General features: G+C 40.5%; 1 protein-coding gene across 3 annotated transcripts in view; it reads left to right on the top strand.

The window, feature by feature from the left end:
- megf6b (multiple EGF-like-domains 6b) overlaps nucleotides 1-23,927 on the top strand; it is a 64,776-nt gene that overhangs the window by 31,871 nt on the left and 8,978 nt on the right. Inside the window, exons 5-26 of one of the 3 annotated variants that reach the window (XM_008408565.2) lie at nucleotides 142-264; nucleotides 7,465-7,581; nucleotides 8,671-8,796; nucleotides 9,387-9,509; nucleotides 9,962-10,084; nucleotides 10,181-10,318; nucleotides 11,422-11,544; nucleotides 11,687-11,809; nucleotides 13,296-13,466; nucleotides 13,965-14,096; nucleotides 14,197-14,325; nucleotides 15,253-15,381; nucleotides 15,515-15,649; nucleotides 17,743-17,877; nucleotides 17,975-18,100; nucleotides 18,183-18,314; nucleotides 18,649-18,777; nucleotides 18,850-18,981; nucleotides 19,445-19,573; nucleotides 19,652-19,780; nucleotides 20,957-21,085; nucleotides 21,175-21,303. In XM_008408565.2, coding sequence (XP_008406787.1) covers nucleotides 142-264; nucleotides 7,465-7,581; nucleotides 8,671-8,796; nucleotides 9,387-9,509; nucleotides 9,962-10,084; nucleotides 10,181-10,318; nucleotides 11,422-11,544; nucleotides 11,687-11,809; nucleotides 13,296-13,466; nucleotides 13,965-14,096; nucleotides 14,197-14,325; nucleotides 15,253-15,381; nucleotides 15,515-15,649; nucleotides 17,743-17,877; nucleotides 17,975-18,100; nucleotides 18,183-18,314; nucleotides 18,649-18,777; nucleotides 18,850-18,981; nucleotides 19,445-19,573; nucleotides 19,652-19,780; nucleotides 20,957-21,085; nucleotides 21,175-21,303 — 2,862 coding nt within the window. Of the gene's footprint in view, nucleotides 1-141; nucleotides 265-3,661; nucleotides 4,031-7,458; nucleotides 7,582-8,670; nucleotides 8,797-9,386; nucleotides 9,510-9,961; nucleotides 10,085-10,180; nucleotides 10,319-11,421; nucleotides 11,545-11,686; nucleotides 11,810-13,295; nucleotides 13,467-13,964; nucleotides 14,097-14,196; nucleotides 14,326-15,252; nucleotides 15,382-15,514; nucleotides 15,650-17,742; nucleotides 17,878-17,974; nucleotides 18,101-18,182; nucleotides 18,315-18,648; nucleotides 18,778-18,849; nucleotides 18,982-19,444; nucleotides 19,574-19,651; nucleotides 19,781-20,956; nucleotides 21,086-21,174; nucleotides 21,304-23,927 lie in introns of those variants that run through there. The other 2 variants (XM_008408564.2, XM_008408566.2) reach the window with 2 other exon arrangements.

Below are 23,927 nucleotides of genomic sequence, written 5' to 3'. Positions count from 1 at the left end.
CCGCCAGTTGCAGAGGTTTGTGAACCTCTGCAACTGATCAAAATGTAAAAAAATCGAAGGGATAGATGTGCTAATTGTAAGTTAGGTTTGTCTGCATGAACATTTGTTGGATTCATTTTGTCTTGTTTTTCTTCTCTGCAGATGTGAATGAATGTGAGGAAACCAACGGAGGCTGCGAGGCTGTTTGCTGTAACACCATAGGAAGCTTTTACTGCAGATGTCCCTCTGGACAGAAGCTGAACGAAGATGGCCAAACATGTGAAGGTTTGTTGTGTTTTCATTAGTGTTACTCCAACATTTTATACATTTTACTTTTAATGTGCTCAGACACACTCAAAAAAATGGTTTCTTTAGAAAAATAGTTATACTTTAGTTATTGTTTCTAGTTGCCGTTTTCTATCCAGATATCCTGAAATGCGTGTAAAAGGTAACATGTCATCTGACTTATAAGACATTTAACTAAGCTGTTCATCTTCTTGGCCTCTAGGACGATATTGGATGCTTTTTACATTGTTTGTGCATAAAGGTGTTTTTTTTAAGTGTTTAAAATGTATTTATATTTGATACTTGTTCAATATGGACTGGTGTAAGATCCTTGCATTATGATCACTTTGAGTACAAATACCAAGAAAAGAAATTTGACATCTGTGGCTAAAAAAAAAAAAAGTTAACATTTTGACTTTTTGATCAGAGTAAAGCAAAAATATAGAACAATAACTAGAACATCAGCTCACAACTACCATTATTTCCAGAGGTGTACTTATTTCTATGTCTTAGCTGGTGTTTCTGGAGAACCTCAGTGTGATACATTTATGCAGAATAAAGGTTTCTCTGTGCAGCAGCCAATCTCAGAGGAGGGTAAGGCTGTCTGCCGGGGGAACCCACAGAGAGATTTGATCCAGGACCCGGTTATTTAGAGAGCTGATGTGAACGTTGTCACAGCTGGCTTTCATAGCCATCTGCCCTCTACCACTGCTGCAAACAGTTACCCGCAGCATTAACGTCCTAATTGTCTGTAATTGGTAGAAATATTAACAGTGGTAGCAAAACGCTGGCTGGAAGCCTTGGATGTTGTACATGTTTAGGTTTACGGCTATGTGTTTGTTGCTGCATCTGCAGAAAATGATTCCCTTTCCTCTTACATGGAGAGTTTTAGACCAAATGATTTGCTCTTCAGAGGAGACACAAAACAAGACCACTCAGTGTGGAGTCTTATGATATTGGCAGACTGAAGCATTTGATCAATGGAGAAATTTTGTTCCCTGTAATAAAAAAAAACATACAAGCTTGATGTTTTTTACAGTTTGATCCTCATCTGAAGCCCTCAGCCACGTTCCTTTTTAGGAATGGTTTTCTGGGACTCGGAGGATGCCAATCAAAATAGAAGAGCCCGGCAGTAACAGCTGTTACGCTGCCGGTGGAGTAGCAGCATCAACACCATGCTGTCATGTCAAACAGAGTTTACAGCTGAGGCATTTTACAAGCCTGAAGCTCTGCCAACCTCTGGCAGGTGTCAAAATAATGAGCAACCAAAACCAACATGGTTGCTCCTTTCATTTCTGAGGTCAGGGCATTTACTTTGAGGGTTGTCCTCTTTGTTGGCAGACGAATTCATTGTTGAGCTTAGGTGACTGTGTTTTGCACCAGCCAGTGGTGTTCATGAGCGTTAACGTTTTGGACATGTGAACAGAACAATGCTTTGAAAATTATGAACTTAAACTGAACGCAGCTCTTCCTGTAAATTGAGGCCTTAGAACCAAACTTTTGCTGATATATGCATAAATATTTGCAATATTTCCCATCAAAAGCAAGAATTTGGTGACTGGTGTGTGTGCATGTGCATGTGCGTGTGTGTGTGTGTGTGTGTGTGTGTGTGTGTGTGTGTGTGTGNTGTGTGTGTGTGTGTGTGTGTGTGTGTGTGTGTGTGTGTGTGTGTGTGTGTGTGTGTGTCCTGGTGCACACAGGACAGTTCATTTTGTCACATAGACATATCTATGTTTGTAAACACCTGTTAAACGTAACAGTATAGACAATGTAACATTGTATCGATGAAAATAGATGAAGCTGAGCTGTTTCTGCTCCCCTGTTCTGTTGTTACAGTGCAGAACCTGCTTCAGGCAGGCGGTGACACCAGCTGGGATTTTGTAGGTTCCTTTAGAGACGAGCAGAGGAACGGAGCAGCAGCTTAATGCATTCTGTCGCTCGTAACTTATCTTCCACCGTCACAAAGGTACTGCTAAAAGAACAGCACAAATGTGTCTTCAGTTTACATGACTGATATTTCCGTTTCTTTTGAGCAACACTGTCTTGTAGTGGCCACAATTCAATTTGCAGCCAATGGGCCATGTTTCAGTCAAAATGTCATAATCATTTTTGCTTTCTTATTACACAAGCATGAAAACATATGAATGAGAGCAGCTTTGTGGGAATTTTGCCAAATTAAAATACATGTTTTTGTCTATGTGAGGAAAGAAAACAGGAGGTGTAATACCAGAAGAAGCTGGCGAAGGCAATTATTAGGTTGACATTTGCCTTCAGAAACACCTCAGTTTTCCTCAGCAGGGATTTAAGGTGTTTGAAATATCCCTTCAGCTTTTTGTTCCGTATTTACACAATAGCATCGTTTAGTTGTTGTCTGAACTACCACGATCCAAATCTCCTGTTCCACCAAATCCCAAAAATGCTCCTTTGGGTTGAGATCTTGTGACTTTGCAGGTCATTGCAGTACAATGAATTTGTTGTCATGTTCAGAACAGCTGGAGATGATTTGGGCTTTTGTGATGATGCTCACATGGTTGTAAAGAGCCTAAAAGAGGGGCAGGAAAATATTTCCTGCATCATGACATCACCGGCCTGAACCGTTGATCTAAGCAGGATGGATCCATTATTTTGTGTTGCATAAGTTGCATGAATGAGAATTGGTCCTTAGTCGGACTTTAAATTCAGTTCTAAATATTTAAGCAGTGAATGAATGAATTGATTCAGATTTAATCTGTGTGATTCAAATGTTTTCATTTGAAGACCTTTACCTTACACCAGAAACTCTAAAATATTTCTGAGAAGAGGTTTTAAATTTGTGTTACTGAAAATGCATAAAGTCATTGTATCCTGCCGAGCTTTCTAAAAGTCATTTCTCTTAAGACTGTGAAAGCGATGCGGACAATAAGAATGCTTTTTACGCTTTTATAGGTGGTATTAAGTGCTGAAGTGGAATGTATGTGCTGGCAAAAGATGAAAAGATCTGGTGCTAAGCTCCTGAGCACACTTTTTTTTTCCTGCAAGGCTCATTCCTTTCTCAGATGTTTGGATTAAAACCATTGAATTTGACTTTTGGCACTTATCAAATTTGGCATTACTTTAGTGGCATTTTTTTTTTTTTTTTAATCTACGTCCATTTCAAAGGACTGGACGACAGCACATCCTTTAGTCTGCTCGCATTCTTTGCTCTGTTGCTATTTGCCCCAATAAATCCTGTCTTTGAATCACACGGATTTCTTTGAAGAAAAGGTAAAATACAGAGGTCTTTAATGAAATGTTATAAATCAGGAAGAGAACAAATCAATCACTGCAAGATGGTAGAATAGAAAGATAATTTATTGGGGGTTCGAGCAGAACAACGCAGAGAGGACGTTTGGAGCGAAAGGGGCATGTGAGGACCGGAGAGAAAGAGAGAGGAGGACCTACAACATGGTGGATTCTGCTTTGTCAGATGGGAGGGTGAAACAGAGAAGGAGATGGAGGCAGAGCAAAATAAGAGGTAGTCAGCATGGGATGTCAGTCCAGGACTCTTCATTGAGTAACTAAAAAGTAGGTGCTGGATGGTTAAGTTTCTCTACTGAAGGCTTTGTGACAAGGTTGACTCCAGTTATGGCTTTGGCAGCAGGATGGTGGATTTTCTTCCTGGTGCTCATTGAAGCAACGGCATCTCTGGCTGCAAACTACCCGTATGTTTACTACAGAAGAATCTGTCACAGGCCTCACTGTTACTACGGCTATCATGGCTACAACACTGGCTACTTGCCTGCTGCAGGTAAGGTTTTTAATACAAAAAGTAGATATAGCAATGTAAAGTTAGTGTTGTTTTATTTAGCTTTGGGGTTATTTTTCTCTGATCAGAGATTAGTGCACCTGCAGACATCAGCTATATGTTATTACAGATGCTTTAAAAAACAAATAAAGGAGGAGACTCTCCTGTGCATGTTATAGACCGTTACTAAATTATCCTGTTTGACTCGTTTGGATTTGGCACAATAGTTTGAGGATAACCGTACACTGTAAAGCCTATTTTATTTTTATTGTTACCGGTTTGCAGATAAATCCTTTTCTTATATGTCATGTTTGGAACTGAGTCAAGACATTGCAGAAATAGCGGCTGTGCACAATAAACGCGTTGGCTTTCCTAAACTAATGTGAAATATCTCTCCTGTGAGACGACACCGTGCCGTGTTCAGAGCGTTCATGCAGCCGGCATTAAAGCCAGCGGCTGCTGAGGCTTTGGCTCCGGTCCGCTGAGGATCGTGTTCTGGATGTGGAAACTTGGGCAGGAGGCTGGAGGGGATCTGCTGACTGACTGTGAGACTGCAGCCGACAGCAACTAAGCTCTCATTACAGGAAAAACCAAAAGACTGTATGCTCCATTGACGGAAAAATGCATGGATGGCTCCTGCCAGGTTTCCTGGATGAAGTGAAACTCGGACTTGGCAGCAGAGACCCCAAGAGGAAGAAAGTTTAGGAGCTTGCTTCTGCTCCAAATGCTTTATTTGAAGACACTGTTGGACATTACTGGGAAACGGGTTTAGCCAGAGGTTTTACAGGAGCTGCTATCCAAGTAAATGGAGAAATAGTAAGAATTTTACTCTTACTATTTTTGCTATTCTTGATCTAATAACAAAAGCAGAACCTTTACAAAATTCCCTGCAGAGATTTTACTTTAGTATTTGACATGATAAGGTTGATAAACAGTGAACCTTGTAAAGACATGATTTATATGCAAATAACTCTTACCACACTGGTGCAAAGTAACTCAAATAGGATGCAGATTGTCCAGATGCATCGCTGCGTTCATCCAGCAGATCATGAAGTTCTTTACATGGCAAGTTTTTTTCTCTGTGCGTTACAAATGGTCTCCTATCTGCATTTATGACTTCCCAAAGGGCTACAAAAATTATTACTTTCATCCCCATATTCCATATTTTCACACAGTGCAAGAATTTACGCTTTGCTAAAGAGTGAAAAAAAAAACCTTTGTGGTGAGTCCAGACAGCCTCTGCAGGGGAGGCTCCAGATACAGGGCAGAAATATCACTTCAACCTGGATGCATAAATACAGTGGATGTCTGCCTAATTATGCTTCAGTTTTCATGGCATCGTCCATTTTGGGATTTTTCTGTGGAATTTAACTCCAAAAAAAAACATACCTATTTGCAGATTTTTCTCATAGAGCATAAAAGAAGATACAGAATGGGCCATTGACGGGTGTTTCCAAATCTCCAGCCAGTAGCCAAACCAGGAGCGCCATTTATTTTCCTTGGTGCTAATTGACTGAACCCACAAGTGTATTGATAGACTTTAAAGCACATTTGTTAGGGATGCAGGATTTATCGGTATTAACATCAAGATTGGCCAATGYTATTTATTTTTTTTTATTTTTTTTTACAGTATCGGTCTGATAAGTGAAACTGGATCATATTAAAAACTGATGTTTATTTCCATCTCGTTTGTGTTTCTGGTAAATGTTTGGTCATATTAAAGGTAGTTTCCCCGTCACATTGCTTTTTTTTATTATCAGATTTTCTCTATCAGATCACGCCTAGTGCATTCTGCTTTGCAAAATCTCCTCTGGAGTTGAAAGTAAAAATAGACAAAACCCATAAAAGACCCTTTATATTTACATTTTGACCTTACATCTACCTATATCTATAGCACCTCTGTCGCTGTGTTGTAAAAATCACCCTTTTGACTTCGGTTTTGAAAGTCTGCTTTAGTAGAGATAATCGCCAAGGAGAAGTCATCCTGTATCATCCTATCCTGATTTTATATTTTCAGTCTTTTCGGTGAAGAAGAGAAGAAAAGCGCCTGTTGTCCAAGGGACTCACCACCATTCCCTACCAATCCCGCAAAACATTTCAAACACATTTATTAAATATGTTAGATTGTAGAATCCCCGAATTTGTAGTAAAGGTATAATAAAACATGTACATTGGTGACTTAAAAGATTTTTAAGTCACTGCTTCAGTGAGTGTTTGTGACACAGCAGGTCCAAAACACTGCTAGACCTTCATTGTCTAACAGACCTTCATTGTCTAACAGACAATGAAGGTAATTTATTACTCATTTCTGGGAAAAGTCTTCTGAAATTAAGATACTCTCTGCAGAACCTCATTTCATCAAGTGATGTCATGTATTTGTGTATGAAATGTGTCCCTGGAGAGTCTGATTGTGTATTTTGTCTGGTTGGATATACAGTTTGTTTTATTTTCACTGTTCGCTGTCATTTTGACAGCATGGAATTAAAAACATGCGGTTTGTGGTGAAGCAAACTTTCTGCTGCAGGGACAGCAGTCGTCCTGCTCATCAAACTTTCAGATCAGATCTCTTTTCACACAGATCTCAGTGAATTCTTGAAATAGTTTCCTGATGAAAAAACCTGGCCTAGGTCAACATTATTGTGAACAACACACCTCACACTCGGGCTCCTAAATAGTGTTTTATGATGTGTTAGCTTGTTTTACAGACCTCAGCCGCAGCCAAACAGTTTTCCTTCCTTTTTTATAAGAGTCACTTGTTGCAGTCTGAAATATTTTCGTTATATCTACTCCAATAGTTTAGTCAGTGTTGGAAAGAATAGGTGACTAATGTCCTAATCATTCCGATCTCAGCTGCTAGAAACTCAAATGGAGACGGGCTTCATATATTATCTCAGATCTCACGGGGGGTCTGCTAATGAAATTTATTAATTTTTGACCCCTGAAACCGATGCCGCCCAGAAACATGGTTTGTTTGATTAGAAATCAGTTCACATGCGAAGGCTGTTCTATTTTCCTCACCACAATATTCTCAGATGGAAAGTCCGCCTCTTCTGTTTGTTTATTCCCAACGCAGTCGGCTGAGAGGAATGTTTTGGTTTTGCATCTTCTGGCTCAGGTTTCCATATGCTTCTTCACTCGCGGGGGTGAGAGGTTCTGAAGAGCTGCAGGAATTTAAATGTGCTTTTAAATGTTCAGTAGTTGTTTCCACATGGAGGTAAATGTTTGTCTGAACTGCAGTGAGCTCGTAAAATACTCCCCCCTCCATTCTCATCCATCATCTCCTCTCAGCTGGAGGTGCATCTTTGTCCTAAAGCCTGACTTATTAAGACACTCTCACACTTTAGCAGTTCATTTGGGATTTCTTTTCTCGTAATGAGGAGTTTTGCTGAAATTGTACATGTCCGTTCTTCCTGTCTGGATCTTCTGTTCAGATATAGATGAATGCCAGGTTCATAACGGAGGCTGCCAGCACAGATGTATTAACACCAGAGGCTCGTACTATTGTGAATGCCACCCAGGCTCCAGGCTCCATGTGGACGGTCGCACCTGCCTCAGTGAGTAGATTTGGAAACATTCACTGCTGTCGACATGTGGGATTAATGGACATATGGGTGCATGTTGAACCATTCTGGTGCAACACATTGATGAAATTACTGATGGTGCTAATTAAAAATATGTAATGGGAAAAAAAAGTAACAAAAACACGTTTTTTTTTCACAGACTTAACTCTTGGAGAGATTTCAGTGTTGGTTCAAATGCATTTGTTGGTCATTTTATTGAAGTTTGACATGGGCATTTAAGTCTTAATGCTGCAGGTGACCGCTTTGGAGCAAAAACCTAGATGTTCATATATTCATTGGAAGGAAAGTATAAAGAAATGAAGGAGGTTCAGAGTTGTACAGAGGTTTATAAACCTGGAGATGGCTTCAGTGTCCTGTTTGACATTTAGATTTGAAATCATTCTCCTTGAAGTCATTTATCTTTCTACACAGATATGTTAGCAAGAACCCAACCATTCATGAAAGGCTCTTCTCTGACGGGTGTTGAGCGAAGAAATAACATATTACAACCTTTACAACAGAGTCCTGATGGAATGATTGTGGATGCAGCTCATTTGTGTTTATACTAATACATTAGTTTTTTATTCCGCTGTTCATTCCAAACAGATAGTTTGAGTTCATGAAAGCACAAAAGCAGAGACTCTGTGCTCACATCGACTCTCTCATCTGCCCAGTGAACTTCAGATGTTTCCCACACACTTAGCTTGTAGCTGCATAATATTTAATCTGGAAAACGCTGTGCGGTTTGACATGCACTCAGGACGGATTGGTCTTGACTCCAGTCTCTCGGTATGAATAACACAGCCTTTGAGTTCTTCTACTAGTTATTTTCCATTAAATGATTCAGATCCATCTGTTACTTCAAAGAGGACAAATGTAGGTTGGAAAGAAGTGGGATTAAATTGGACCGAACCTCATTAGTGGATGAGTAAGCCGTCCACGGTGGATGCCAATCGCTCAGGTGTCTCTGAGTTTTAACTTTTTATTGTGATGAGCTTTTAGTTTGAAAGGGTCCAGAAGTTAGAGATTTCACTTCAGATTTATTCCTGCAAGTTGCCTAATTTTCTATTTTCACATTTTCAGCCGTGTTCTCATGTGCTGTCCGCAATGGAGGATGCGAGCACTACTGTCTGCAGCAGTCGGCTTCACATTTTCGCTGCCGCTGCAAGCCAAATTACGTGGTGGCAGAGGATGGCAAGCACTGTAAACGTAAGTGACCATGCTGAATACATATATAATATGCACCACCTAAACACACAAAACAAAAAAAAGGATTGGACTGTTCCCAGCTGATGAAAGGTGAGCTTCTAAACATAATGTTAAAAACACCTTGACTCATTCTGCTGGTAGCTGTAATTTTATCTCAGGAAGACTAACATTGAATACCACTCTGTGTCTTATTGAGTTACATGTATTGTTTTTTTTTTTCTTCATAATTATTGTTTTTATGTCCAATGCTTGTTTTAATCACCTGTCTCAAAGGCTTCACAGTCAAGTATGGTCTTCCAAATGTAGGAAATTATATATGAATTTCCATCTGCTAAATGACGAGCTTTTTGATGCCTTTTCTTTGTGATTGTTGGCTTCCTTTAATTATTCAGAGGTGAATGCACTGATCATACTAGTAGACAGGCTGCCACAAGTTAATTTCTGCAGAGGGAGCCCAATGAAGAAGAGCTCAATTCAAAGCTATGCACGTGTTGGGCATTAACATTTAGAAAAAACAAGTTTTATAGATTTCTGCTGTAAAATAATGGAGACTGTGTGATGGTGAGGAAGGTGTGTTTTTTGTGCTCCAGTGCAGAATCCTTGTGCAGATCAGAATGGAGGCTGCATGCATGAGTGTCGAGTTGATGGAGGAAAGCCTTTCTGTGATTGCAAACGTGGCTACCTGCTGGCTGAGGATGGGAAAACCTGTGAAGGTATAGTTTCAAATTCATTTTCTTAGTAATGCGTGGAGTGGAAGTTCAATGTTAGGTGAAGTAAAAGTACTTTAAAATTCCATCTGAAGTCATTTTATGGATATTTAAGGCTTTCACTGTCTGAGCCAAAGTTTCAAATAGCTGCTGGATCAACTCTTGTTCAAAGATTGTTTTAAGAAATAAAATAAATGTATTTGGAACATTTTGCAAAAGTAAGACATAGAAAGTACAGTCATAAACGTAAAAACTATAAACTATGAATGAAAATAAGACGTCTGATCCTGCAGCCGTGTGTGTGGTTAGGATCTGCTGAAGCTGTGAAGGTTATATAGTTTTTAGGCCTATAAAAAGCATTTGATTCACGAGCGGCACATTCAAAATGTCACTGAGCTTGTGCAGACCATGTGCAATTCGTCCCACAGTTCATAATGCTTAAACACGTCCTTCCTCAGATATCGACGAATGTAAAACAGAGGAAACCAACTGTGCTCATGGCTGCCGCAACACGCTGGGCTCCTACGCTTGCGTTTGCAACACCGCCTATGAGCTGGGATCTGATGGGAAGCAGTGTTACAGTCAGTCTGAATATCATCGCGCATGTTAAACTCTGAACTCGTCTGATTGAGCCCCATTCCTCCTGACGGACCTTCTGACCTCACTGTGAATGTTAGGAATTGAGATGGAGATTGTGAACAGCTGTGAGAGCAACAACGGTGGATGTTCTCATCACTGCCAGCATTCGACCAGCGGGCCCGTGTGCACCTGTAACCATGGTTACCGGCTCAATGATGACCTGAAAACCTGTGTTGGTATGAGACTGCAATGTGCTCAAACTGATGTGAAGCACCTGGATGTACATTAGCGACTGCATGATCAGCATCAACATACATAGACTGTAGTACTTTGTTGTTTACATGATGTCGGTACCGGAATGTTTTCTATTTCTGTTTTCCAAATACTTGCAGCCACTCCGCAAAGAATTGGATAAAATTTCAGGCTCCAAGACGTGCAAAGCTAGTACAGGCTTACTCCAAGAAAACTTTAATTTCAGCAAAATGTAGCTTTACAAAGTCTTTACAACCGCTCAACACCCTTTGTATCTTTTTTCTGCCACTCCACAACTATGCACCACATTATGTTGGTCTGTCACATAAGCTCCAGATATACAGCATGGCATGACAAAATGTAAAAAGGAACATGAATATTTTTGCCATATTTTCGTTTTTTTTAATCTTCACTGACAAATCTAACCCAAATTCACTTCACTGTTACCCGTCTGCACAATGTTTAACGAATTTACATCTGTTTTGTGTCATTTTTACATCTGCAAACATAAATTAGAGTTATAAAGGCTCCCTGATCAAACTAGCTGTCTGCAACAATACTGAAGAGTTATAACTCATTTATTATTAGTAAATCTTGTAATGTGGAGTTCTAACTTCCAAAATGTTCATAAAGTCCAAGAGCCATCAGTGTAAATCAATTCCAACAAGAACTGAACTCTGTTGAACTTTCATTTACGCTCATAAAATTGGATTCACAAGACTTTACACGAAGTTATCACATTTGATTACTGTAGCAGCATTATTAGCTCAGTCGACACTACAACTTTGCCAAACACACATAAAAACAGAGGGGAGAAAATGCCATAAACCGCATTAAATGTTTGTTTTAATGTGCTCATAAAATCTTCACGCACTTTAAGAATTTGTAGAGTTCATGGTAAATTGTACTTCTGTTTAGGAGGTGGAACATTATTGAAGTTTGTTGAACATTTATCATAACCGGTTGCTAAATCAGCACACTTTATATTTTCTCATAAAAGGTTTCTGTCAGAAAGCAGTAAAGCATATCCCTAACTTGGATCTCTTTTTTTTCTTTGTGTGTGTGTTCCTCCTTTTGTGTTTGTTAGATGTTGATGAGTGTGGAGAACAGAGCTCCTGTTGTGAGCAGGACTGCACCAACTACCCTGGGGGTTATGAATGCTACTGCTCAGCAGGACACAGACTCAATGCAGATGGATGTAGCTGTGACGGTATGTTTTGCCCCCAGGTAAAACATGGCTGACTCTGCTAATTTATTTCAGATTCTGCGGGTTTGTTGTTTCGTTGTTTTTCTAACTTTACCATGAGATGCAGCAAAAGCTGTTGACCTTTTGCCGTGTCTGTGTTGTTCAGATGTGGACGAGTGTCTGGCTGCTAATGGCGCCTGTGATCACACATGCCAGAATACCGCCGGCTCCTTCCAGTGCTTCTGTCGCCGGGGTTTCCAGCTGGACCAGGACAGGCGCTCCTGCATCTGTGAGTTTTAGCCGTGTCGTTTAATTTCATCCTTAGCAATAAGTAGTTCCAAATTCACTTCCTACGGGCTAAAAGTGAATTAAATTTTGCTCAGTTCACCACCTGTTCTTGACTAAGTTCATCTTCAAAAAAACACAAAGTAGTTTCCCCCTAGTCAGAAGTTTTTCTGTGTAATAAACTTTAAAAAAATAATTACCCATAAATTAGCATATCGATTATTGCATCATGTTGCATTTTTCAACCTGGTCTTTGCCACATTAACATCAGACATAACCCATTTTTTTTTTCACATCTCTTTTTGGCATTTGAGTTGTGAGCACTACTTTTCTCCTCATGTTTAATTCACCTCCTTTTTCTCTATAGTTTCAATTGCGAAACAATCTATTAAGACCACATTTTTACTTTGTGTCGACTTTCAAAGCACTGTAAAATTTTGGCAAATAAACCTTTGCAGTGCACTTGTAATAAGAACACATCGTCCAATACTTTCTAAACCCAGGATGCCAATTTTTTTGGAGTTTGTCCAGAGTATGAACCTGTCAGACTTTTTTTCTTATCAGAAAAGCTATAGCTTATTCCAGCTGGACGGTTATCATCTGTGAGCAATAAATTCATGTCTTGCTATAAATTATGACAAAATGTAAAAAGGTTCAAAGGGTAAAAATGCTTTAGCTGAGTCACTGTAAAATCCAGATTCTTTAAAAACATGTTGGTTGTCAAAATCTTTGCTCATCTAACTGAGGTCAGATGCGACAAAAACAGCGATATGTTGTTGCTTTGGTAGTGAATCTTGATGCCTTGATTTAAGATTTAAGTGCCTTGCTCATGGAGCACGTCTGCTTATAACAGGAAGAATCTGGAATYGGATTCATAACTTTCAGATTTCAAGTCTGCTGCTCAGTCACCCAATAAATGCTTTTATGCCATTTTTGTTCCTATTAAAAACAAACTTTCAAAGAGGCATAAATAATTTTAGTTTTAACTGTATGTTTTAATCACCATAGCTACAATATTGTTAGAAATTGCAAATACAAGTTTTTGTGCATTTTTTGTTTTTACRAAGTCTAATATTACAAAGTCTTCTTTACTAATGAATAGCAGAGAAGTTTTCAGAGTTGAAGACGCTTTGATTCACATTAACCTGTTAGGAATCTTATGTGGCCTCATTTTACCTTTTAAAATGTTCCCTTGTTTTTCTTGATAAAATGATAAAAATATCTAAATCCCAGTGACATTTCAGTTTACACTTACTGAAATGATATTTTGTGTAATTTGGTGGTGTGAAAAGTATGCTGTTTACTTTTAGAAACTGGTTATCCACCACGGTCCAGAGTATGAACCTATTAGACCCTCTTTTAATAACTACTTAAGAATTTAAATTGAGTTATTCATATCAAAATAAATAGGATTTGAGTTATGAGGCGGTATGCTCCGTCCATGCCACATGCATTTTTGACGTGTGAGTTTTTCTCTTGCTCCACTGCAGCTCTCGAAGGTGCAGTTGAGTCCCTCTCCAGCGGAGGCGCCGTCGAGCTGTCCCTCATTCATCCCCAGCTCACCTTGCTCCGCGACTACGACCAACCCCTGGAGCGTTACGACAACTACGAAGATGACGATGGGGAGCTGAGGGCCGAGAGCAGCCTGGCAGAGAAATTTGGTGAGTTTTCTTCCTCTGCCATTATTAACTCATTATCATTAAAATGAAACCTGCTTCTGATTACCAGGCCTCTGTGAAGTGTTTAGACTGACTCTTTCAGAGGAAGACCACACGGGGAGTGTTAATTATCCCAATTCATGCTTCCAGATGACCAGGAAACTACCAAGCAGGAATGCTGCGGCTTTTCTGGCACAGTAGCTGATTAAACCAGGGAACCAGAGATCTTTTTTCAGCTGTGCATATCTGATAAACATTCTCGATAACAATGTAATCAAAACTGGAAACAAGTGGCACACACTGTACTGTCTGATTTCGGTGTATATCATAGCATAATGTTACAATTTCTGTGGCATTCTTTGTCTATTCTTTGATTTGGAGTCGTGGACTGTTTCATTTGTTTGAGCAACAGTGTTAGAAAAAGTCCAAAATAGGCAGATAAAACAGTGTTCCTGCTTGACTGGTAATGGTTACAGCTGTTGGTAATTATTCTGTTTCCAGTGTGCCTGGACGACACCTTCGGCAGCGACTGCAGCCTGACCTGTGATGACTGCACTAATGGGGGAATATGCAACATTTGGAAAAACGGCTGCGACTGTCCAGACGGATGGACGGGAATCATCTGCAATCAGAGTGAGGGTTGACCAGAGACACACTCATCACCTGCATGTCGCTGTGATTGCAAGTGTTCCCTGTTAGGAATCTAAACTGTTGAAAAATGTCAATCTCGCAGCTTGTCCTGCGGGGCATTTTGGAAAAAACTGCTCGTTTTCCTGCAAGTGTAAAAACGGAGCCAGCTGCGATTCGGTCAGCGGGAGCTGCCGCTGCCCTCCTGGTGTGACTGGAGATTTGTGTCAGGACGGTGAGAAACCTCTAATTTTTTATGGTTTTGTTCTTACTTTCCACATTAAATTGCCGAAACATAATTCATAAAGCTATTTTGAACACAGTGCCTTGCAAAAGCATTCATACACCTTGAACTTTTTAACATGTCGTCACATGACAACCACCAAATTCAATGGATTTTATTTGGCTTTTATGTGCTAGACCAACACAAAATAGGGAAATGATATATGATTAATAGTTTCCTTCTAGAAATGAAAACTGCATCATGCATTTGAATTCAGGTTTCTTGAGTTTTGTAGAATCGCTGCTCCCTGCAGTCGCAGCTGGAAGTCGTTTAGGATGTTTACCAGCTCTGGACATCTGGACGCTGAAGCTTTTACCTCTTATTTGTAAAATAATTAAAGCTCAGACAGACTGTGAGTGTCTGTGAGAATTCAGTCTAAATTATTTCCACAGATTTGTAATTAGACTTAGTTCTGTGCTTTGACTAGGCCGTTGTATCACCTGAATACGCTTCGCATCCATTTCATTGTATCTCTGGTGAAATGTTCAACAAACTTTGTGTAGTGTTGACTTCCTGCTGGAAAGTGAACCTCTGTCTTCTTTCGTGACCTTTCTGCAGTGCCCCTTGGTCTTAATGACACTAATGTTTTCTAAGAATCCTTTGAGATCGAGATTAAACTACACATAAGTGGACTATTTATTATTTAGGTGATTTTTTTAAAGTTAATTACTTGCACTGTATTTCATTTAGGAGCATCAGAGTAAAGGACTGAATATAAATACATAAAAAATGTGTTTTCCACTTCAGTTATGTTGTAGTTTATGTTGGTCCCTCATTAAACAAAATTCTAACAAAACACATTGAAGTTTGTGGTTTTGAAGAGGGCAAGATGTGAAAAGGTTTTTCAGTGATTTAATGTGGCATATCTTCTGTCTCCAGGTTGTCCTAAAGGTTTCTATGGGAAGCAGTGCAACAAGAAGTGCAACTGTGCTAACAACGGCCGCTGCCACCGAACTTATGGAGCCTGTCTGTGTGAAGCCGGACTGTATGGACGCTTCTGTCACCTTCGTAAGACTCCTAAAACACTAACCTCCCATTTTGAATTGTTCATTTCCTGAGCTATGCATTTCTATTTAAGAGTAAAAAATTCTATGCCCTGTGACACAAAATTGTAAATGTTTTCCTAAATCTTAATTTCTAGCATGTCCTAAGTGGACCTTTGGAGCTGGCTGCTCTCAGGAGTGTCAGTGTGACCAGAAAAAGACAAAGCACTGTCATCGCCACCACGGCACCTGTATCTGCAAACCTGGTTACCACGGCAGCACCTGCAATGAAAGTGAGAAACCTACAAACTGTGTCAGTTTTTGAGAGCCTGTCCCTTTTTTATGTCCATCCATCCATCCATCCATTTTCTTCCGCTTATCCGGGGTCGGGTCGCGGGGGCAGCAGCTTCAGAAGGGAGGCCCAGACTTCCCTCTCCCCAGCCACTTCTTCCAGCTCCTCCGGGGGAATCCCAAGGCGTTCCCAGGCCAGCCGAGAGACGTAATCCCTCCAGCGTGTCCTGGGTCTTCCCCGAGGCCTCCTCCCGGTGGGACGTGCCCGGAACACCTCACCAGGGAGGCGTCCAGGAGGCATCCTTACCAGATGCCCGAGCAACCTCAACTGGCTACTCTCGACGTGGAGGAGCAGCGGCTCTACTCTGAGTCCCTCCCGGATGACTGAGCTTCTCACCCTATCTCTAAGGGAGAGCCCAGCCACCCTGCGGAGGAAACTCATTTCGGCCGCTTGTACCCGTGATCTCGTTCTTTCGGTCATGACCCAAAGCTCATGACCATAGATGAGGGTGGGAACGTAGATCGACCGGTAAATCGAGAGCTTCGCTTTTTGGCTCAGCTCTCTCTTCACCACGACGGACCGGTACAGCGCCCGCTTCACAGTAGACGCTGCCCCAATCCGCCTGTCGATCTCCCGCTCCCTTCTTCCCTCATTCGTGAACAAGATCCCCAGATACTTAAACTCCTCCACTTGAGGCAGGACGACCCCCCTGACCCGGAGAAGGCACTCTACCCTTTTCCGGCTCAAGTGGACTTTTTTATGTCATTACATTAAAATATGTTTTTATGAAAAACAGACAAGAAAGTCACAATAACAAAACAGACTCAAACTAACAAACATAAAAGAAAAATGCTTCAAAACTAACCAGTTGTCTAGGTAGAATCTTTTCTCCCCATGTTTTGCTGTGAAATATGATATTCACACAAATGCTGTTTATAAACATCTGATTATATATGTCTGTTTTTAGTTTCAGGGCTTAAATAACGTACAGATCTCCATATATGCAACCACTAGCTAAGGCTTTGTTGTTTATGTTTCTTGGAGCGTATTCAAATTACAACCATATAGATAATTATTGCCTGAAGTCCAGACTCCCTGCTTTAATTTAAAGGTATTCACATGCAAATTAGTGGAAGGATTTAGTAATTACAGCTTTTTTCTTTGCACCTACCCTCTTTAAAACAAACAAGCAAAAGAAAAAACAAACTAACATAAATGGACAGTTGGCCTGAATGGTATTTACTGATTCCAGGCTTGACTAGAAAGATTTTGCAGTGACTGAACAAATGGAGATGTGCATAAAATCATTATTTTATTTTTTATTTTTTCAAACTGTGTTTACCTCTAAGAAAACATGTTATCATCATCACTTTCCATCAGAAGTGCTTCACAAGCAACAATATCACTGCTAATGAAATTGCACTCAAAGTGACGCTTGGAAACACATAAGAAACTCCAGTAAATGTTCCTAGTGACGATTTAAATAAGAGACTTTTGGACTCTTGCCTGGTCTCAGGCAGGACGACAATGTGAGTTCTACCCGTTGCCAGGCCCGCTCACAATTTGCCATAAATAACGATTGGGATCAATTCATTGTCCAAGAACAACTTGGACCAACTATCCAGGAGCAGGTTAGTAGTTGATCGGAGCTTTCTCCTCTTAAATGGAGCAGAAAGTTGACAAAGAAGTAGCTCAGAGATTTTCAGCCCATGGCCAGAAACCTGTTCATAGCTTATTCTAGTGAGAAACCTGTGCTTGACCCACTAGCTGCTGTCAGAACAGGCCACCATCAGTCAGGATTTGGCCCAGAAGTTCATGTCCTGTATTTGAATTACTCAGGTGTTTAAAAAAAGAACAAGCTGATGCTTTGCGTAAACCTGATGGATTTGATAATGAAGACCTTTAAAACCTATTCAACTCACAGCATTTCGGCATCCAGACATGAAGACGGTTCACTGAATTTGATAATGGCAAAGTGGCCAACAAAGTGTGATGAACACAGTGTAATAAGGGAAGAAGAGGAGGGTAATTTCCAGCTCTGACAACTTTGTGTTTTACGTGAAGAGTGAAGTGTGTGCTCTGTTTTGTGTCCAGGCTGTAAAACTGGTACTTTTGGACTCGGCTGTGAGCAGAAGTGCGCCTGTCCACCTGGAGCGTCCTGTGATCATGTGACTGGAGCGTGCCAACGAAAGTGCCCCGCTGGGCGTCATGGGGAGAAATGTGAGCAAGGTAGAGGACAGACGGAGACAAAGACATAGAAGTGTAATTCTCATCCTGAATTGGAAAAAGGTCCATCGTGTGTGTGTGTGTGTGTGTTGTGTATCAGAGTGTCCAGAGGGGATGTTTGGACCCGGCTGCATCCAGCCGTGTAACTGCACCGGTGCGCCATGTGACAAGGAGACCGGACAATGCCACTGTCAAGCCGGGACGCATGGAGAGCACTGTGAGAACTGTGAGTGAGCATGCATGGGTGTAAGTGTGGATGCAACACAAGGACACAGTTTTCCAACAATAAGATCATTTTTCCTCCTCAGTGTGTCCGCAGGGTTTCTGGGGTCCCGGCTGCAGGGAAACCTGCCCTGCTTGTGAGAACGGGGGTGCTTGTGATAAACGCAACGGGTCCTGCAGCTGCCCGCCTGGATACATGGGAACACTCTGCCAAGCCTGTGAGTTACAGCAGCAGGCATTTTGGGGAAGGTGTCCATAGCAATGTGCATTAAGCAGTCCACTAGATGAGAAGGATGGCAGAGGTGTGGAATAGTGAGGTGGCGCCGTTTGGATGTGAAATGAAGGAGCTGGGAGACAGATGGGATAATTTTTCTTTAAGGTCATTAGCTAAAAATCCTCCAGCCGCCTCAGAGGTTTTCTTGAGTGGATTTCAACCACTAGCTGTCTCTTTAAGCCACCTTTATGGGAACTTGGTGCTTCACAGGCAGTCATCTGGAGTTGGTTATAGAAAAGTCATTTTGATCATAATATATATATTATTTTCCCATGTAGCTTGCCCAAGTGGACGTTTTGGTCTGAGATGCCAGATGAAATGTGTGTGTGAGAACAATGCTCACTGTGACCCAGAGAGTGGACAGTGTACCTGCGCTCCTGGATGGACTGGACACGACTGCAGAAAAGGTAAAGGCCCCAAAGAGCCGAGCTGTAGGCATTTAAAAACTCTTCTGATGATTCATGCATTCTTTGTTGCAGTTTGTGATGCAGGGCACTGGGGCGCCGGCTGCGCAGAAACATGCGACTGCAGAAATGGAGACGGAAGCTGCGACGCTGTGACGGGCCGGTGTAGCTGTGAAGCAGGATTCACTGGACCGAGCTGCCAGCAGAGTATGCTTCTACAGTATTTACTTAACTTCTTTACCTGTTTCATATGTTGTCATATTGCAGCTTCAAACTTGTGTGTATGCTATTGAACTTTTATGTGCTAAACCCACACAAGTAATGCATGACTGTAAAATGAAAAGTGGATAGACAGCTCTGGGAAACATGAAGAACCCACTGCACTGAATCCCATTGAAAACCTCTTGGTTATTCCACCAATTATTGATTTCTGAACTCTTACCGAGTTAAAACATTAATATTGTCATTTCTAAATGAATATTGACTTGTTTTCTTTGCATTATTTGAGGTCTGAAAGCACTGCATCTATTTTGTTATTTTGACAGTTTCTCATTTTCTGCAAATAAATAGTGCATTTTTGCTTGGCATTTCGGATACATGTCAGTAGTTCGTAGAATAAAAGAACAATGTCCATTTCACTCCTGCCTTCTTGTGTTTGGTTTACCCTCAGAGTGCCCTGCAGGTCTGTTTGGTCTGAGTTGTCGTCGCCTCTGTCAGTGTGAAAACGAAGCGCAGTGCGACCATGTGAGCGGAGCTTGCACGTGTCAGGTGGGATGGACGGGTTCCTTCTGCGAAAAGCGTAAGAGAAAACCTGTGAAGCCAAACTCGCTCACTTTAACAACGCGATGTGGTTTTGTAAGAGAGGTCTGTATTTCAGCGTGTCCTCAGGGTTTCTACGGTCTGGACTGCCAGGAGAAGTGTTTCTGTCAGAACGGTGGGAGCTGCGATCACGTCAGCGGCGTTTGTTCCTGTCCTGCAGGCTGGATCGGCACATTCTGCAATCTGAGTGAGTGATGGTGCAGGTGTTGAGTCCTCAGAGGGCGACGATATGCCAGGATTGTTCAGGTTTCTTAATGATAACAGGGAGTGGTTTCTCTCCGCTGTTGCCATGTGCTTTATGGGCACGTGGGATTGCTCCAAAGTCAACGACTTGATATAATCAACTGGACTTCCTCAACTGGATATCTTTGTACTATCTTGAATTATATGATCAGCAGATTCTGACTGCAGTTTTTATCAGTTCAGTTGCTTTGGACTGTCTGTCCACACAACTGGACACATTTCTGTTTAAAACACCAGGTTTTGTGATGTTAAGAAATACCTTGGATATGTCACAAACTGACATATCCTGTTTAACTCTGTGTAACCTCATATTGTTTAGAAGAAGAAACAATGCAAGAAATAAAAACCTGTAATTACTTTCTTGCATAATTTTTCACACACTTTAGTTTCAGGTCAGTCATCTTGTTCTATATAATTATGAACTTGATTAATCAAGTAAGATCATTTTAACATTTGCATCTTCAAGCGGAAGCCCCAGTTTGCGCAAAATGTAACGGTCAGGAGAAGGGAACATCAAAATCTATGGATGAATTTAGGAATAGTTCTGAATCTGTGGACCAAAAAACCTCCAGTTTTCTGCTAGAAATCTGTGGAAGAAGAGGAATTTTATTTTTCATGTCTTCAAAAATTAGCTATATCAGAGGAGAATTATGTTTTTCCTTACAAAAAAAGATTTAAAGAAGTTTTTTAAGGGCGAATGGGCAAATTTAAAATGTGGCTTTCTGTATAAATCTGGTAAAGGGTAAATGTCACATAAATGAAAAAATTGTGGAAATTATTTTCCTGGTTTTGTTTATTTGCATAGCAAACACTTATATTTTACCAGAACTGTGCAGAATCACTGTTCTGAATCTGACTACATGATTGGATTACACTGCGATGAACTGGACTGGTTTGAACTGAATTAGAACATTTTCTGACTTAAACTGATGGCAAATATAAAAAAAAAAAGACCCAGTTGGTTTCAGATATTTGGGAAAGTCCAGTTCAACATGAGAAAGTACCATCTTGGTGTTCCCCATGCTGAGGCCTGTATTACTTTCCGAATGCTGGAATTTTCACTTTTCATGATCAGAGTTCATCTGGAGGTAATGATATTGTTTTCTCCGTCTCCTGGCAGCGTGCCTGGCTGGTTTCTATGGGCCGGGATGTAACCGAACCTGTGGCTGTCGCAACGGCGGCATCTGCCACCCAGCYGGTGGCCAGTGCTCATGTATGCCCGGCTGGACCGGACCCAACTGCACAGAAGGTGAGTTTGTGCCGTCAAGAGAAGCGATCATCCGCAATATAGGTGAAGAAGAGGTCACGCCAGAGAGTTTGTGTCTGATTTTCTCCCAGAATGCCCGGCTGGGTTATATGGGGCAGACTGTCAGCAGGTCTGCTTGTGCCAGAATGGAGCCACCTGCAACAAAACCGATGGAAAATGTTCATGTCCAGCTGGATGGACGGGTACGGCCTGCGAACTGGGTAGGTAGCACTTCACCACATTAAAATGTAAGACAAAATGAGGATTAACTCTACATAATTTTCTATTTCTGGAATCAGTGATCCCTTACAACATCCCGCTCAGGCTGATATTTGCAGGAATCTGGAAAACACTTTTATGACAGGAAAATCTAGTGAGGTTTAGTCAGTTTATGTAAACTATTTTATTTGAAGTTTGACAAAGTAAATATACTGCTCAAAAAAATAAAGGGAACACTTAACACAATATAACTCCAAGTAAATCAAACTTCTGTGAAATCAAACTGTCCACTTAGGAAGCAACACTGATTGACCCGACGAGGGTCCCCGTTGTCAATCAGTGTTGCTTCCTAGTGGACAGTTTGATTTCACAGAAGTTTGATTTACTTGGAGTTATATTGTGTTGTTTAAGTGTTCCCTTTATTTTTTTTGAGCAGTGTATTACCCTCCATAATGTTTGACAGTCCTGATGAAAAAAAAAAGATGCATTTTTAATTAAAATAAAATCATTTCCTACTGAAAAATTTAGAAAAAAAAATAGAGGAAATGTCTGGTTAAGAAATAAATGTATTTACAACTTGGGTTTTATATTTAATATTTAACCATATTTAAAAGATAATTTACGTCTTGAATTTAATTAAAGTGTCTAGGAATCTTGATTGCCAACAAATAACTTCCTGTTTCATGAGGATATAAATGTGACACTTCCTTTTGCTGCTCTTCAAAATGGGAAAGACGGGAGAAAATGCCATTCCAGTTGTAACGCTAACTAAGGCTAGGCACCTGACTACAGCCAAATATGATAATAGGCACTCAAAAGGTTCGGCTATGGAGCCTGTATGTGTGAATAAAACACCATCAGACAGAAAGTAAATTGAAGTTATTGTATTTAAGCTTATGTTTTTGATATATTTAGGAAGATATTCAATAATAATAATAATATTTATAATAACAGTGATTTTCTATTAATATACCCAAAAGACACAAGAAAAAAAACAAAAACAATAAACCCTGATGACACCCAAGAGTTTTTTTTTTTTCTATTTTGATTCCATTCGTGAATCCAGGGTGATTAATGGTCCATCAATCAATAATCCTTAGTCCATGATCCAATGCAAATATGTCCAGAATGAGAAAGTAGTGTGGTTCATTTAAGTCCTACCGCAAACCTGCGGTGATCCTGTAGCTCGCCATCCTGGGTTGACACAGGGGGTGGAAAAAAAACCTGACTTAAACAAGGTCATAAATAAAAATAAAAACAAATTAGAGTTCACATTTAAACAGGGTTAAACTGTTATACAAAATAACTAAAAATTCAATAATTACAAAAAAAAAATAGCTATACTCCATAAAGAATTTCTCAGGAATCTTTCAAATGAATTTCAAATTAGAGATCGATCAAGTTTACAGATTCAAATTAAGTTACAGATCAAGGTTACAGATCAAATTATTCAAATTAAAGTGCACTTTCAAGTTGTACCCAAATTTAATTGACAGTAGAGTCAATTAAACTTAATCCACTTTCGTATTGTTTCAATAAACAATTGTTTTTCTTTTTTTTCTTTTGTTTTGTTGAGCAACTTCGAAGAAATTAACCAAGCCCAGATTTCTATAGGTAACAAACTATCCTAAAAGGACAAATTTACAAAAATCAAAGGGCCTATTTAATATTTTGACAATATATAATCTATTCGGCCACAAAATGAACAAAAAGAGAATGACCTTTTAATCAGTAAGACCATTTTTCAATCATTAATATGTAAATTGAGTGGGCGTGTCGCCACCGCATTTCCATAAAAAAAAAAAAAAAAAAGAAAGAAAAGTACGTAAAACAAATGACTCACTGTCGAGTGGCAGACAGAAAACACCCAATGTAATCCTTCGGCTGTGTTAATAAGCCTCGATCCAGCCGCATTCTTCCATAAGAAGAATACGGCTTGGCGTTTGGAAGACGCCAAGACAAGCAGCTTGTGACAGCGACAACAGCAACAGCAATGGAGATCCGAATTCACCTGTGACCCGGAACTTAAAGTGTGCCATCAGTTTCACCCGCCAAAATAAAATGCGGGTTGATTATTTTGTGCAGGTTACACACTGAGACAGCCTGGGATGCTTATGAAAGCATCCCTGCTCCAGGGACTAGAGTTTCAAACACCTGGAAATGATTCCTGTTTGCTCAAGTCACAATGATGGGGGATAGAAAAGAAGAAAAACATCAGAGACCCTGAAGAAAACATTCAAGATGATGCTTTGGGGTTAATTTCTTTCTTTTTTTTATTTCACTCTTCTTTAAAGTTTAATTTGTGGCCTGAGCTCATGTATTTCTGCTTGAAGTCTGGTTATTTGCTGGCAGCGATTGTGTTTGAGTCGACCCGGTGATGACATTCTGGCTACTTCTTCCTCTGAGCTCTCCTTCACACTCTATCCTCCCTCAGTGACTGTTACAACCTCTCGCTGTCGGCTGTGCCAGGACCCCCCCCCCCGTCCTCCTCCTGCACAGGAAACCTCTAATCTTGTCGCAGGAATGTCTCCAAACTCTGTGCCCTGTGAGGTTCAATTAGAAAGAGTTGGAAGGGGTGAAAAAAAGGCGTGTTGCACTGCTAATCAGACGGTGTTTCTGTGAAATG

The sequence above is a fragment of the Poecilia reticulata genome, linkage group LG5 (assembly GCF_000633615.1).
Source record: "Poecilia reticulata strain Guanapo linkage group LG5, Guppy_female_1.0+MT, whole genome shotgun sequence".
NCBI lineage: Eukaryota > Metazoa > Chordata > Actinopteri > Cyprinodontiformes > Poeciliidae > Poecilia > Poecilia reticulata.
Note: the sequence above shows the minus strand (reverse complement) of the source record. Positions and strands in the feature narration are given on the sequence as shown.